The sequence below is a fragment of the Brachionichthys hirsutus genome, chromosome 7, assembly GCF_040956055.1.
Source record: "Brachionichthys hirsutus isolate HB-005 chromosome 7, CSIRO-AGI_Bhir_v1, whole genome shotgun sequence".
Lineage (NCBI taxonomy): Eukaryota > Metazoa > Chordata > Actinopteri > Lophiiformes > Brachionichthyidae > Brachionichthys > Brachionichthys hirsutus.
Window position 1 is genome coordinate 2987318 of NC_090903.1, and position 14728 is coordinate 3002045.

Genomic DNA, 14728 nt, shown 5'->3' on the forward strand with positions numbered 1-14728 from the left:
AATTTGAACTGCTCGGCTGAGACACTCGTCTTACAGGTTTATATGTCGTCTGAATGATTCAGGGAATCATTATCAGGCTGCTGACTCAGCCCAGCCAGAGTGCTGTCAAGTTCCACGCAGGCATTTGGTGTCACTAGTACATGATTGTATTATAGTACTACTGTGTTTATTTGTCTAAATGATGTGTGCTGCTTTGATTGGACCATTGTGTCTCTAATAAAGATTTGATTGATTGAATTCAGAAGTTTATAATTAAAAACAAATAAAATAATTTTCTTTGCCTTCTGAAAAAGCAAAATACAACATGTTCCCATTTTAAGGAGAAGTTCTTGTAAAGTTCATGAATGATAAAGCTGCTGAGGTCTTTCCAGAATGATGTAGAATATGTGCAGATCCAGAAGAGGTGCTGAACGCTCTCAGGATGGTTTTCACAGAAAGAACAATTCACACGAATGTTTCTTCTGAATCTTTTCATGTCGTGGTTGGCAGGGTAATATTTACGAATAATTTAAAATACATTTCTTTCACCGTATTTGTCACAGAAACTTATTGGGAATTCTCCATACTTTCTTCTGGTTGATATCATTTCCAAAAGAATTCCAGTTTGAAACGACGTGTGGAACAGATTATACCTTCTTTTTGAAATAAAGAGCGTATATTCCTATTGCTATTTTTAGAATGAGTAAAACAGATTTTTCCTACTACTGTTACTACAGAATTGGGGAGAGGAACAGGCAGTACATTAAAATCAACACGTCTGACTAAAATTGTTACACCCCGGTATAGCATCAAATACTATTGCATATTCTTTAGGTGTGGATGGAAATGTATATTCAGATTTAAAAAGTCTGAATATGACATAAGTTGTTCATGACAATTAAAAAGTTGAATATTGAGTCGAATCTGTTTCTCAACCCAATTAGAAAAGTATAATGATTTACTTTTGTACAGCATGTCCCGATTATTCCATATCATATATTTATGGGGAGCAAATTGTGCTTATATATTTGGGACCAAGCCAATAAAACTTGTTTATGAAAGAAGGAGAGTTTTTCCTTGAAGTTTGTCTACATTTTAGTTGCAGCCTAATATAAAATTCAAACTACCAAAACTAGAAAAAATAAATTTGTGAATAAAGTTCCACATGGAGATGGTTTTTTAAAGAAAATGTTTGGCCCAGTTCATTTTAAAAGTATTGTTAAGAGTAGTGAAATCTCAAACATTCAATCCACAATTTTCAGTCATTTATCATTAAATTGTTTCTAACGTACCGGTAATGTGTTCTGTTCTTCCATAGAAAATTAAAAAGCACACAATCAATATCCTTATAGGCTTAAACGTCCTTCGCTGCAAGTATATGTTTTGATCCAAAATGGCGCCATCGTCATCTCGCTGTCCGTTATAGAAGTACAGATGCGTTCCCGTTCTATTGGAAGTCGGTAATACTGAATTTTCAACAGTGTTTATTACAAACTATTTACATTTTCAACAAATACAAACTTACATGCTCAAAAGATAAATTAGTGGACAAATAAAAGCAGCACAATGGATCCAGAGTAACACAGAATAAACTGGAAAACGATTTATTTTTTAAAACCATTGAAAGACAGAAGTGTCCCAAAAGGGATCTGTTCAATTTTTAGACATTTCAGCAGAATTTCAAAGTATTTTTCTCTTCCATATTAAAGAAAAATTGAAATTTGTAATAAACAAGTGTGGGCAGATCTTCTGGAAGTTAGACTTCTGTTGGTCTAATTTAAGGCTTCTCACCTGTGTGGGTTCTCATGTGGCGTGTCAATGCGCCACTATGTCTAAAATGTTTCCCACATGTTTTACAACTGTAAGGCTTCTCACCTGTGTGGATTCTCATGTGGACTGTCAAGTCACCACTTTCTCTAAAACGTTTCCCACATGTTTTACAACTATAAGGCTTCTCACCTGTGTGGATTCTCATGTGGACTGTCAATTTACCACTTTCTCTAAAACGTTTCCCACATGTTTTACAATTATAAGGCTTCTCACCTGTGTGGGCTCTCATGTGGCGTGTCAATGCGCCACTATGTCTAAAATGTTTCCCACATGTTTTACAACTGTAAGGCTTCTCACCTGTGTGGATTCTCATGTGGACTGTCAAGTCACCACTTTCTCTAAAACGTTTCCCACATGTTTTACAACTATAAGGCTTCTCACCTGTGTGGATTCTCATGTGGACTGTCAATTTACCACTTTCTCTAAAACGTTTCCCACATGTTTTACAATTATAAGGCTTCTCACCTGTGTGGGTTCTCATGTGGACTGTCAAATCACCACTTTGTCTGAAATCTTTCCAACATGTTTTACAACTATAAGGCTTCTCACCTGTGTGGGTTCTCATGTGGACTGTCAATTTACCACTTTCTCTAAAATGTTTCCCACATGTTTTACAACTATAAGGCTTCTCACCTGTGTGGGTTCTCATGTGGACTGTCAAGTGACCGCTCCGTCTGAAATCTTTCCCACATGTTTTACAACTATAAGGCTTCTCACCTGTGTGGGTTCTCATGTGTTCTATACAGACTGACTTTCTTGTGAAAGCTTTGCTACATGTTGTGCAAACATATGGTCTCCCTTTCCTGGTCTTCCTGCTGTGGGGTTGAAGTGTGGGATCACATTCAACATCCTCTTCACCTGTTTCCTTTCTCTTATCATGGCTTCCAGATGCATGACAGCTGTTAGAGAACAGCAGCTGGTCAATGTCTGCTGCTCCTACCACAGAGCTAATAACTGGCATGAGAACTCCAGACTCTTCTGATGCTGCATCTTCATCAGGTTTCAGGAACAGAGTCTGATCTTTGCTGTGGTCTTTTTCTCCACAAGTAGGACTCAACATGAAGGTTCCAGTCTCCTGCTTCAGTCCAAGCCGCTCTCTCTCCTGACTGGTGGGGATTTCTTCCTGCTCCTCTTTCACACGTGGAGGCTCTGGCTCCTCTTTGTCCACACTGGAGTTCATCTCCTCCTTCCAGAGCTGCTGATCAGCAGGAACCTCCTCCTCCTCCTCCTTACAGACATGTTGCTGTGGACAATCTGGAGGACAGATTGAAGGAATTGGACGCTGCTGTGATGAAACAAACATGCGAGGACAAACATACATACTTATTCTGTGTGATTTCATTCCGGGTCTCCAGGTGATATCTCGCAGTCTTCGCTGATGATCGATCTTCACTCAGTTTTGTTCACTCGTTTCTTTACAGGCAATCGTTGGTCGCTTTTTAAAAAGGCATCCTGTTCAGCTGAAATACCTGCAGACGAAACAAAGTGATTTCCTGTTATCTTCTGCTGCAGCTGATTGTACCGTTAATTTAAAATCAATAGAAACGGAGAATCGCCTCCCTTTATTCCTCTAGAAACTACAAATTTCAGAATATAGGATTCTGAACAATTAAAACTCAACATTATTATTTTCTGGCACTTTACTCGTGAAATTGAATTATACTACCATTTATCTCGATGCTTTTATTTTGTGGGACACCGGAAATTAATATATACATGTGTCAAGGGTGTTCTGTAACCGCGATGCCCTCTTGTGGACATAGCAGGTAACTACAAATACATTGACGTGAAGTTAGACAAAACTTCCGGTTACGGCTTTTGAAATATATATTTTTCTTTTTATCGACGGGACGTCCTCGCTACATGCGGATTAAAAAGTCTGTAAACAATATATGCAATATATTGTATGCAATATAACCGGAAAATACGAAACACATAAACCGCTGACATCATCACTGTCTTTTAAACCTATTATATTGATGATTACTTTAGTAATCATCTGTTGTATAAATATAACAAAGAAATCTCAGAGCCTAAAAGTAGAATTTGTTCCTGAAAGGCCGAGATAGGAAGTAAATGGTCCAGATAATTAGTTCATGCAGAGTTTCCCCGTTTTACCTTAATATTTACATGTTAATAGTAGTAGTAGTAGAAGTAATAATTTTTCTTTCAGTCAGTATCTTAAATAAGAACAAAGAATTAAAATTCAAAGAAAAAAACAACAACATAATAATGACTGAAAAGGTATTGGCTGAAGTGAAACACTTATTAATGCCAAACCCTTATTACAGCTCGGTTTTGAATGAAAGCACCCAACTTACATATAAACATACAAAATAAACAATATATATATATATATAATTCCTATATCAATTTTTAACAAAATTAATTTATTTTAGTTATATGCCCATTTCTTCAGGTGAGTATGGTCCATTCAATCAGTGTAAACAACAACAACAAAAAGCAAAAATGCAAAAAACAAAAACAGAACAAAACGGAAAACAGACACAGTTTAGGTGTTTAGTGCTGCATAACCAGTAATTACATTGGATTTAAACCTTCTTTTAAATGATTGTACTGTCGTCGAGTTCTTTAATGTGTCATCCAGGCTATTCCATAAGTTTACTCCTGTAACTGAGATGGATCTGCATTTCGTGTTTGTTCTAGCTTCTCTTTTTTGATATATGTGAGTTCCTCTCAAATCATAACTGGTCTCTCTGTGTTTGAACCTTTTTTGGATACAGTCTGGAAGATTGTTATTGTGAACCCTAAACATAACCACAGCTGTGTTGAGATCGACTAAGTCCTTTAATTTTAATATATTTAGCTGGATAAACAGTGGGTGTGTTGGGGCATAATAATCTGCATAATTAATTATTCTGACTGCCTTTTTTTGCAAATGAAATATCGGTTGGATTATTGTTCTGTAATTATTCCCCCATAGTTCCACACAGTAATTGAGGTATGGAAGAATGAGGGTATTGTACAATAAACAGAGTGCTTTATTGTAGTTGACTTTATATTTGTAGGAAATTGTTTTTGCATTTTGCCTCAATGGTTCATGACACAAAAACTTGTGTCGACTAAATCTCCTAATGAGAGCAGAATGAACAGAAACCATGAACTGATTTGTGTTGTACTCAAATAACGAGGCGAAGCACACGTTTAACCACTTTATATCAAACCACTGGAGCAAAACGGAACAGCGGAACTCGAGGGGATCACCGATCAATGGAACATTCGACATGCGCAGTCGACCTTACAGCTAACTACGGCAGGTCTGGAGGGTCAGTTAGAATGTACATTGCGGTAACATTAATACTAATAATTTAAAGATAATCTGCCACAGCGCATCAACATATATCACACACTTAAATACTACATTAACTAAATGTTACGGCGGCAGTCTTTCTGCCTCTGCGTTGTGTTGCTGTAATGCATCTCAACATAAACCGCACGTTAGCATTAGCATTTTAAGATAAGCGGAGCCTTAGCTTCCCGTCTAGCGATTAACTATTTATGCTAGCGGAAATTATTAGCATGAAACTCGCCAAACATTCAATCCACAAAGAAAATAAATGACTAGCATGCTAGCGGAGCTAACTAGCATTAAAGTCTCTGAACATCAGGATCACACGGAGAACTCCCAACCAGCACCCTCCAGCCATCCTGCTCACTCAGAATAATTTATTTAAAGCATTGAAAGAGAGAAAAGTGTCCCCAAAGGGAGCCGTTCAATGTTTAGGCCCTTTAGCAGAATTTAAAAGCATTTTTGTCATCCATATTAAAGAAAAAAGTACATTCTCAAAAACAATTCAGGAACACATTTATGCTAAAATAATCTTCAACAAATGTGATCTTAAATCAGCGGCGAAATTCGGCGCTTCATTTGCATATTGAATAACTAATTATCGATCGTTACCGGATCGTTCCGACCTACCTTCATCAGAAACGCAGACAGGCATCAACGCAGAACGAACTGGTCCGTTGTGAAGAACGGAAGAACGGAACGTTACTTTCCCCAAGGACCCCTTAGCTGCCCAAGGTGCCTGATGTAAAAACACTAAATTCAGCAGTGGACAGTTCCGGTACAAAACACGCCGTCAGAATAAGGAATTTACCACAATAACCTTTTGGTAATTTCAGAGAAATCGGTAAATTTGACTGATAATGTCAGACATTCCAAAACGCTTTGGAATGTTTGCAGTCATAAAATAAATGTGTGAATTGCAAATGGAGCAAACATTTTCAGCAAAGCTGTTCTGCCCTTTGTAAGTTCAGCAACGTAGTATAACAGCGGTTCTTACCCTTGTTGGAGGTACCGAACCCACCAGTTCCATATGCGCATTCACCGAACCCTTCTTTAGTGAAATAAATATATGTTTTTATTCACATTCAAGAGATAGCTATATGATTTTTTAATGGTGCACAAAATGAACCGTGCATGAACATCACCTTCTTCAAAGAACAAAACCAACACAGTGCATGAACTCACTAGAAACTACAAACCGGCCAATCAGAGTGATTCTGCTGCTGCCTTTGAGAGTTCAGATGCGTGGCTTCACCTTGGTGCCGCTCTCATGTCATGTTCACAGCAAAGTCTGTTCCTTTTCTTTGTTTTTATGTCCAGCATCCTCAAAGGATTGCTCACAAAGATATGTTGTAACAAATGGTATTAAACATTCCAGTGTTTCTTAGCAATAACAATTCCCCATCTCCATGTAGCTTCAAAAAGTCTTCCTTTGTTTTTGCCGGTGTGAGACTAGAGCTGCTCAACTTGGCATTGAAGTCATGCAGATTCTCCCCCTGGAAAGCTTATTGTATTTAGTGTTTTTGTTTGTTCTGTATTGACTTGTCATGCAACATCCTCCTGGGACCCAGCCCGCCAGTTAGCATGTCCTCTGTAATGGACAAATGTCCACTACAGAGGACATGCTAACTGGCTGAGAGCTCACATTTGTGAAGTCACATTTTGGATCAGACTCATGCAAGGCAGCAAATCACTCTGACATACCGAGGACATTGTGCTAGAATGTTCACTGCTGCTTTCATCTGTAGTAAATGTACAGAAACATGATGCACTTGTGTGTTTGGGGGGACAGAAAACAGCAGAGATGCAGTACAGGATTGTGAAAGTGACTCATGATTTAGTGAGATACGTAAATTGCAGATGCTTGGTTGATTTGCTTATTGATTGTAAATAAAACCGTCATCAAACACTTTTCAAATTCTAAAGTGGAGGAACAAATATATGTAAAGCATTTAAGAGAAGAGACGTCTCCTTTATTTCCCTTTGAAATATTGTCCACGATGTTTATATGAATCCAGTGACTCATCAGTCTGACATTCTTTGTCACTTGTCGTGCCAGCTGTTGAATTGAAGGTCAAATCAGACACAATAGCTACAAGGAAGTGTGATGCTGCTTTCAAAATAAAAGCATAATAAAACCAAAGGAATGAATTCGCCCACTCGGTTTCATTCTATATAAATACAATATTTGTCGTGTTTCTCTGTATTGTGAAGACATTTATTTATTTTAATGTACATTGTACATGTATTTTAATCGATGTAAACCTGAAAATATAGGCATTGATAAATGTTTTTTCTTCGTCATGTAACTTAATTTAGAATAGAATAGAATAGAAAGCCTTTGTTGTCTTGGCATAGTGGCTATGCGAAGAGATTAGGAGCGCTGCTCCGTCCGGTGCATAGTACAACATAAAGTTCAATAATAACAAAATGCAAGTAGGTTGAAGCAGAATAAAACGACACAAATTTAAAGTGATCAACAGTGCATGCAGTGAGATTGTCCAGTACTTTGCATAAAGAAATAGAGTACATTAGTTATTGCACATTTAGATATTGCACATAGTGAGTGTTTGTCCTGTTTAGTCCCGTTTGTCGTTCAGAGCGCTGATGGCTCTCGGGAAAAAGCTGTCTCTGAGTCTGTTGGTTCTGCTCTTGTGCAACCTGTAGCGCCGTCCGGAGGGCAACAGGTTGAACAAGGTGTGTCCGGGGTGGGAGGAGTCTCTGACAATGTTTGTAGCTCTGCTGAGGGAGCGAGAGCCGGCTATACAGTCCAGGGGGGGCAGAGAGCAGCCGGTGATCTTCTGGGCTGTGTTGATCACTCTCTGCAGGGTTTTCCTCTCCGCTGCTGTGCACCCGGCGTACCACACCGTGATGCAGTACGCCAGGATGCTCTCCAGGGGGCTCTGTAGAAGGCCACCAGCAGCTTCTCCTCCAGGTTGTTCCTCCTGAGCACCCTCAGGAAGTGGAGTCGCTGCTGGGCCTTCTTCACCACCGCCGTGGTGTTAGCAGACCAGGACAGGTCGTCGGTGATGTGGACGCCCAGGAATCTGAATGAGGGGACCCTCTCCACGCAGCCCCCCATGATGGTCGGTGGAGCCGGGTCAGCGGAGCCGGGTCTGGCCCCATGATGGTCAGGGGAGCCGGGTCTGGGCTGCGCTTCCGGAAGTCCGGCCTGCATGTTAGCCTTCACGGCTTCATCTCAGAAACCTTTACGTGCGCAGTCGTCTTTTGGTAAACGCGACCTTTAAGGTGTATTTTGAGGCGCACCGATGCAAGAGATTTCTTACAGCATGTTCAGATTGTTTGCAATGAAACCAGTCAAGCTGGTTCAGACAGAAATGCACACGACTAAATCTTGTTTCATAAAATAAAGAACGATGACAATGAAAGAGAGCGAAGACAACACACATCTCATCTCACACCATTCCCCGTCTTTCCACAATTAAGCCTCTATGAGTCACCTGATATTTAATGGAGGAGCAAAGGAACTTGGCAGCCTCATCTCTCTCTGGCTTCAAGGACAAGCGGACACAGAAACACATGATTATCACATCAGATGCAAAACCCCACAACAAACTGACATGACTGCATTGACTCAATGTTATTTCACTGACAGCAACTGATTTCAAAGCCCATGTGTGACTGAATCGCTAATATAAAGGGGACAAAACAGTCAGACGTAGGACAACTTTGTCATCACCCATGTGGGAGATGTTTGTCTGCAAGACTTTGATTAGATTTGGTGAACAGGTGGTTCTTAGAACATGGAAGAGATGCTGAGATTCAGCGGTAAATGTGGGTGTGGATGCAGATTCAATCAGATCTGTGTTGCATCGCATGCACAATTGTTAAAGGAGGTCATATTTATAGTGACATTATTTCATGTGTCAGAGAGCTAAAGTGAGCAGAACCCACAACAGAAAATGCCACCTGTGTTTCATAGGATCTGAACCTTCCGCTCCCTCACTTAAAAACCTGCGCTGTCGGCACATTTAGTGCTGGCCGTTCAAAAACAAGACGGGAACGACACGAAAAATGTGCAAGAAGAGGAAATGTGAAATGTATTCCGCATGCATTCGAATCCATGCATAAGAAACGTCTCGCAACATTCCATACCTTTGTGCAAGAGTTCCTGGAGGCTCTCGGCGCTCTGGCTGAGCACTGCCCACACCTCCTCCTCCTGGAGCGGGCCTCCTCGGACCTCCAAGGCTTCTGCCAGAGACACATGCATCCTCCCTGTGCAGAAACAGAAAGGAGAAACACAGGCGAGGAAACGCATTGAGCATCTGTACGTCACAGATCACTGCCAGAGCAAGCAAGACTTCTAAATTCCATTTCATTCCTGTTCTGGTGAGATAAACATGATTGCAGGTCACCAAGACGAGATTTGTGATCAACAAGCAGCATCGTGTATCTAAGTGGTTCCGTAATCCATAAAGGACGAGGACGGCTCTTTCATGGGCTTTGCATCTGACACAATGTTCTTTCCATGGATGCCACATTGGAGAGGAGGGTTAATGCGTAAACATGTTGCAAGCCTGCATTTTATGAGATCAATTGGTGCTGTGACCCGTAGCAGCCCAACCTGGAGTCTCAGCAGGGCCACACTTTCAAGTTCTCATCCAACATGAACTCAAACCCAAACAGCTGGAAGCTCTGGTAGGACAGGTGCTTGGTGCTGATCGCCGGCTCGATGCACGTCAGACAGCTCCTGGGAAACCAGACCACAAAATCACTTCCAGATATCCGACTGTCAACGACAAGCAGACAAATAAATGGCGTGTACAAACACTCATTGGTCAGGAACATTGTGGTACTTGGTTGCTGAGGCTCGAAAAGATTTGTGAAAAAATCTAGAAACACGCAGGAGATCTGAACTGCCACCTTATCATGGTGGGGGGGGGGGGGGGTCTGAGTGCCCGAAAGACCCCAGGGGGCAACGCTGTCAGGAGCTTTATGCTCCTGGGAGGGTCTCCCATGGCAAACAGGTCCTGGGTGACGGTTTCCAGCAGCAAGTCAAACGCTGGACTCCGGCAGGGCTGCCCTTTTTCACCGGTCCCTTTCAGAATCTTTATGGACAGGATTTCTAGCCGCAGCCGACCCTTCATTTTCCAGAGCCCCTCACTTTTGGACTCGTCTCTCAAATCTCAATTATGGGGCAGTGGCTGAAATCTCTGTCCAGGAAACAGGATGCCGCTCGTCATGTTATCCGTACATTAGTGACACTTTGGTTCAGATAATTATCACAGACAAATCCAACAGTCTTTCACTCCACAGCAGGTTGGCAGCAGAATTCGTTTCCGCTGGAAATCAGCTTAGAATCGATGCCTGGTTGGCTCAGAACCTGAACGTGTTCTAGTTCTAGACATTCCTGTTGCTGCTTCCATGATCAACTAATCCGACCTCGTTTACAGGAGAGAACAAAAGAAGAGGCAACAATAACGCAACCTACATGTAGACAATACAGCGTTCCTGTCTTAATACTTTTACCCCGTAATGCATGAGAATAGTGTGTAAAACGACCCAATGACATATTTATGTACACTCGCATTAATCAGATAGTCCTATGAAAGCTATTTTACAACTTAAGTAGAAGTGAGGATGAACTTTGAATTATGTTACGCTAATGCTAAAAATATCCATCCATCTTCTTCCGCTTTGCTGGTCACGGGAGTTGCTGGAGCCGATCCCAACTTGCTGTGGGATAGAGCAGGGGCGGGCAAACAGTTTCACTCGCGGGCCACAATGGGTTCTGACATTTGACAGAGGAACAGATGGAGGGAGTGTTTGTGAGGACGAATGTAAATGACATGTAAAAGACGTTACATGAAAGGATTTGAGTCTTTTACAGGCAGCATTACAGGGAAAGTTCAAATGAATGAGGTTTAATTAGAATAAAATGTAATATGATGATAGAATTTGGACAAGTTAAAGAGCCCAACGGGCCTTAGTTTGCTCATTCCTGGGCTAGAGAGGCTGGGCACACCCAGGATGCGTCGCCACACAGAGACAGACAACCGTTCACGCACACACACACTCACTACGGACAATTTGGAGTAATCAATTCACTTAAAGTGCATGTTTTTGGAGGAGGGAGGAAACCAGGGAGAAAACTCACGCCAACACGGGGAGAAAATACAAACGCTGCACAGACAGGCACCTTCTTGCTGTGAGGCGACAGCGCTAACCACTACGCCACCATGGCGCCCCTGATAAAAGTACATTTATCAATAAATAATGATTCCTGCCATAATTATCAGAAATAATGTAAGAAGAGTCATTCGGAATGGGCAGTTGAACAACTTCGTGGGCCCATTAGCTTACCAAACTCAAGCATATAAATAAATCACTTTCTGTGAAATGAGACCCCCGAAATAAACACTAAGATAAACACGACGGACTTACTTTATTATCTGTTTGATCTGAGGTAAGATGGTGGCTTCCAGCGTGACATTGCGAGTGTTCAGCAGGTACAGGTGCCCTCTTCGTAGCGCCCGTAGTTCTGGGACTGCTCCTTCTGGATACAGTGGTTGGTCAGATGGCTGGTCGTGTCCTGCAGGTCTGAGCTGTTGTAAGGCTCGGAGGAAGTCCGCAGCACACCCTCCCGGTATAAGTAGATGTTGTACTGATGGTCCACTAGCACCTAGATCCTGTAAGCACCATCAAATACATAGATTTGTTACATATACCCTACATATATATATATATATATAATACAAGCCTCACTTAAACACGCTCCAAGTGTTGAGCAAAACGTTTCAAACTTGCCTGATGTCAAACTTCCGATGTCCCGGCTCCAGCAGCAGGGGCTTCTCCAGGTACTTCTGGATCACGTGAACCTGTCCCTGATTATCAATGTGCTCCACCAGCTGAGCAGCATCATGGGAGATAAACATTCCTGCACCTATTACAGTGACACCAAATCTATTAGTGTGCTCAATTTGCCATCGACAACTTTTTTCAATTCAATCCTGCAAACAAAAAAAAAACAGGAGGTTCACCGTGAAAAAGTTGTCTTTCCAAAATAAAATGACTTCATGTCAGCAATTACACGTAATGTAGGGAACGACTCAGAAGAACTTGCACCTTGGACTTAAAGTCCAATATGGGTAATAGATTTCACCTTTAGCTCCAGCAGAAGACTTTGCAATCCACACGACGCCGTCCCCACTTTCTTTCTTAGAGTGGTAGGAAGACAAGAAAACTTCTCGCTCATCTGTCTTGGGATTGCTCTTGAGGTGGTTAATGCCATTCTTTGCTGGGGCAACAGGGGTGTTGAGGTTAGTGGGATAGATGATGTAGGATTCTGGGAACCAGTTACTGGAGTCAGACAGCTCTGGGCTGGTTTTGATCAGCCTGATGGTAAAGGAAGGAGATATGCAACACCCATTTAAACAATTCATCTGTGGAAGGACATCAGTAAATGATGCACAGACAAGAAATGTGCAGATTTTCTCTGAAAAACGAATAAATATTCACTTGACCAGCGACGCCTTTCTGCAGAGTTTGTCTGCTCCTCTGTAGTAAATCACCAGCTGCACCAGTCCCGGCTCGTGACCTGTAAAGCATTAAAGTTACCGAAATACTTCACGTTACCGGCTGGAAACAAGTTTATTCAACATCACTGTAGTCAGGTTTCCTGGAGGAATATACTGTTAATTTGTTTACAAGAAAAAATAAATCACACAGGTACAATTTAAATATCTCAAACAACTGACAGTTCAAAATCCTGCCCTCACCTTTTAGGGATTTACTGCAGGCTCAAATGTCTCCAACCTTTTCATGACAACAGAACTTGGTAGATCGCCCAAATTGCTCCTACAACTTGTTGCAAAAGCGAAGCTTCGCCAAACAGTTTTTGGCAGCATTCCATTCCTCAGAGTAAAGCCCCCACGTTTCTAGTGCTCCTTGGTTTACATGCTGCAGCTGCCATCTTCAAATCCCAACAGAGATTTTCAATTGGATTCAAGTCGGGCCAATAGACGGGCTATTAGAAGTCATTTTATGTTCAATGTGTAAAAAAAAGCACTTTTAAATAAATGACTGAGAAAGTTTAGTCAGTAAATATAATATACATGGATTAAATCATTTCATTTCCCTCAACAATAGTGGGCTATGCTAAAGCACTGATGGAGAAGGAACAACGTGGACAGCTGCACATTCACATCAAATGTCACCTCAGAGTCGACGCCACATGTGTCAAACTCAAGGCCCGGGGGCCACACGTGGCCCTCCACGTCATTCTCTGTGGCCCGCGAGAGCTGTATGACGACATTTGTTTTTGTAAAAGGATGCATCTGTCACGTTCTGAGCAGCTCGGAATTGTTGGTTGTTCTGATGCTCCTCAAAAGAGTTTTGAACAAAGTTAATGTCACAACTTGTGTTGGATGCTATTTTCTTTATTATTTAATATTATTTACTTGAATAAGTTTGATCGATTGAATAATGTGGTTTTCTTAACCTGAATAAGTTGTTATAACAGCAATAATCGATCCATATTTTTTTTTACAACTATACAATTGCATATGCAATGATTGTAACTTTGATAAAAAATAGTTATTTAAGAGCATGCTAAGGAGTTACATTTATTTTACATCAAATTTAATTACATTTCGTTACATTTTCACTGTGTTCCGGTTACAACTGGCCCTTCGAGGGCGACCATAATGCTGACGTGGCCCTTGGAGAAAATGACTTTGACCCCCCTGATCTCCACCAACATGAGATTTTCCTATCAGGAGGATGAGCAGCGCTTACCGAGGCGTCCGTAGGGCAGTCTGTTCCGCTCACCGAGCATCAGGTTAAACCGAGGATTGTCTCTTTTCAGCTTCTTCCATTGCCCGGTGGAGAACAGGAGTTTGGAAACTTCTGCATAAACGGTGCTGTTGTCGTCCCGGGTCACGAAGGTGTATATCGGGGAACTCATGCTGCGTTGACTTCGATGGGACGTTTAGCCACTCCAGCTAACAAGCTACGTGGGAAGCAGATCATATCCAGACCGTCCGAGTTCGAGCTGCTTCTTAAACTCCCACTCACTGTTCTGAAGCCGTTTCTGTTTACATGGCGCAGTAAAATGTAAAGTATATTAAAGTATTAATATTCAGTCAAGGGGGTTTCTTCAGCAACCCAAGACAAGGGTGTGCCGGACTGCTGCTACCGACTCCCGGGGCTGGTCCCGTCCGGTTTAACGCTGGTTTTCATCCCCTCACCAGTTTAGCTAGAATTGGCTAAGCTAGCTGCGTGAAGAGTATCCGGGGAACTTTTCCGGTTTCCCACCTCAACAACAATATTTCATGCAAAATGTTCTCTCAGAGTTCGCTGCGCAACAATGTCTCCAGCCGGCCGGCGCCTTGTGATTTAGTCTCCGAGCTTCGTCGCCGACCGTCAACGTCACAATAAAACTCCGCAGTTGTGGTTAGTGTAGTTCAAGTGATTCCTCGACTCACAGGTAATCATCATATTTGTCTCATTGTTATGCGTTAAAATGACTTTTACAAAAATATGAACTATTAATTTCAACAGGGGTTGTACGTGTCAGTGTCGGAGGGAATGTTAATAGTGATTATACTTCGTTCCCCAGAATGCAATACAATAAAAAAACGTCCTTCA

The 14728-nt window shown here is 41.6% G+C and overlaps 1 protein-coding gene and 1 pseudogene across 1 annotated transcript; both read right to left on the reverse strand.

Moving 5' to 3' along the window:
• Positions 1–1510: 1510 nt before the first annotated feature.
• Positions 1511–2666, reverse strand: LOC137895913 (zinc finger protein 565-like). Its single transcript, XM_068741439.1, has one exon. It carries the CDS (start codon positions 2540–2542, stop codon positions 1757–1759), a length of 786 nt encoding a protein of 261 aa, XP_068597540.1. The 5' UTR covers positions 2543–2666; the 3' UTR covers positions 1511–1756.
• Positions 2667–8535: 5869 nt separating this feature from the next.
• LOC137896018 (tubulin--tyrosine ligase-like) lies at positions 8536–14045 on the reverse strand (annotated as a pseudogene).
• Between the last annotated feature and the right edge of the window lie 683 nt (positions 14046–14728).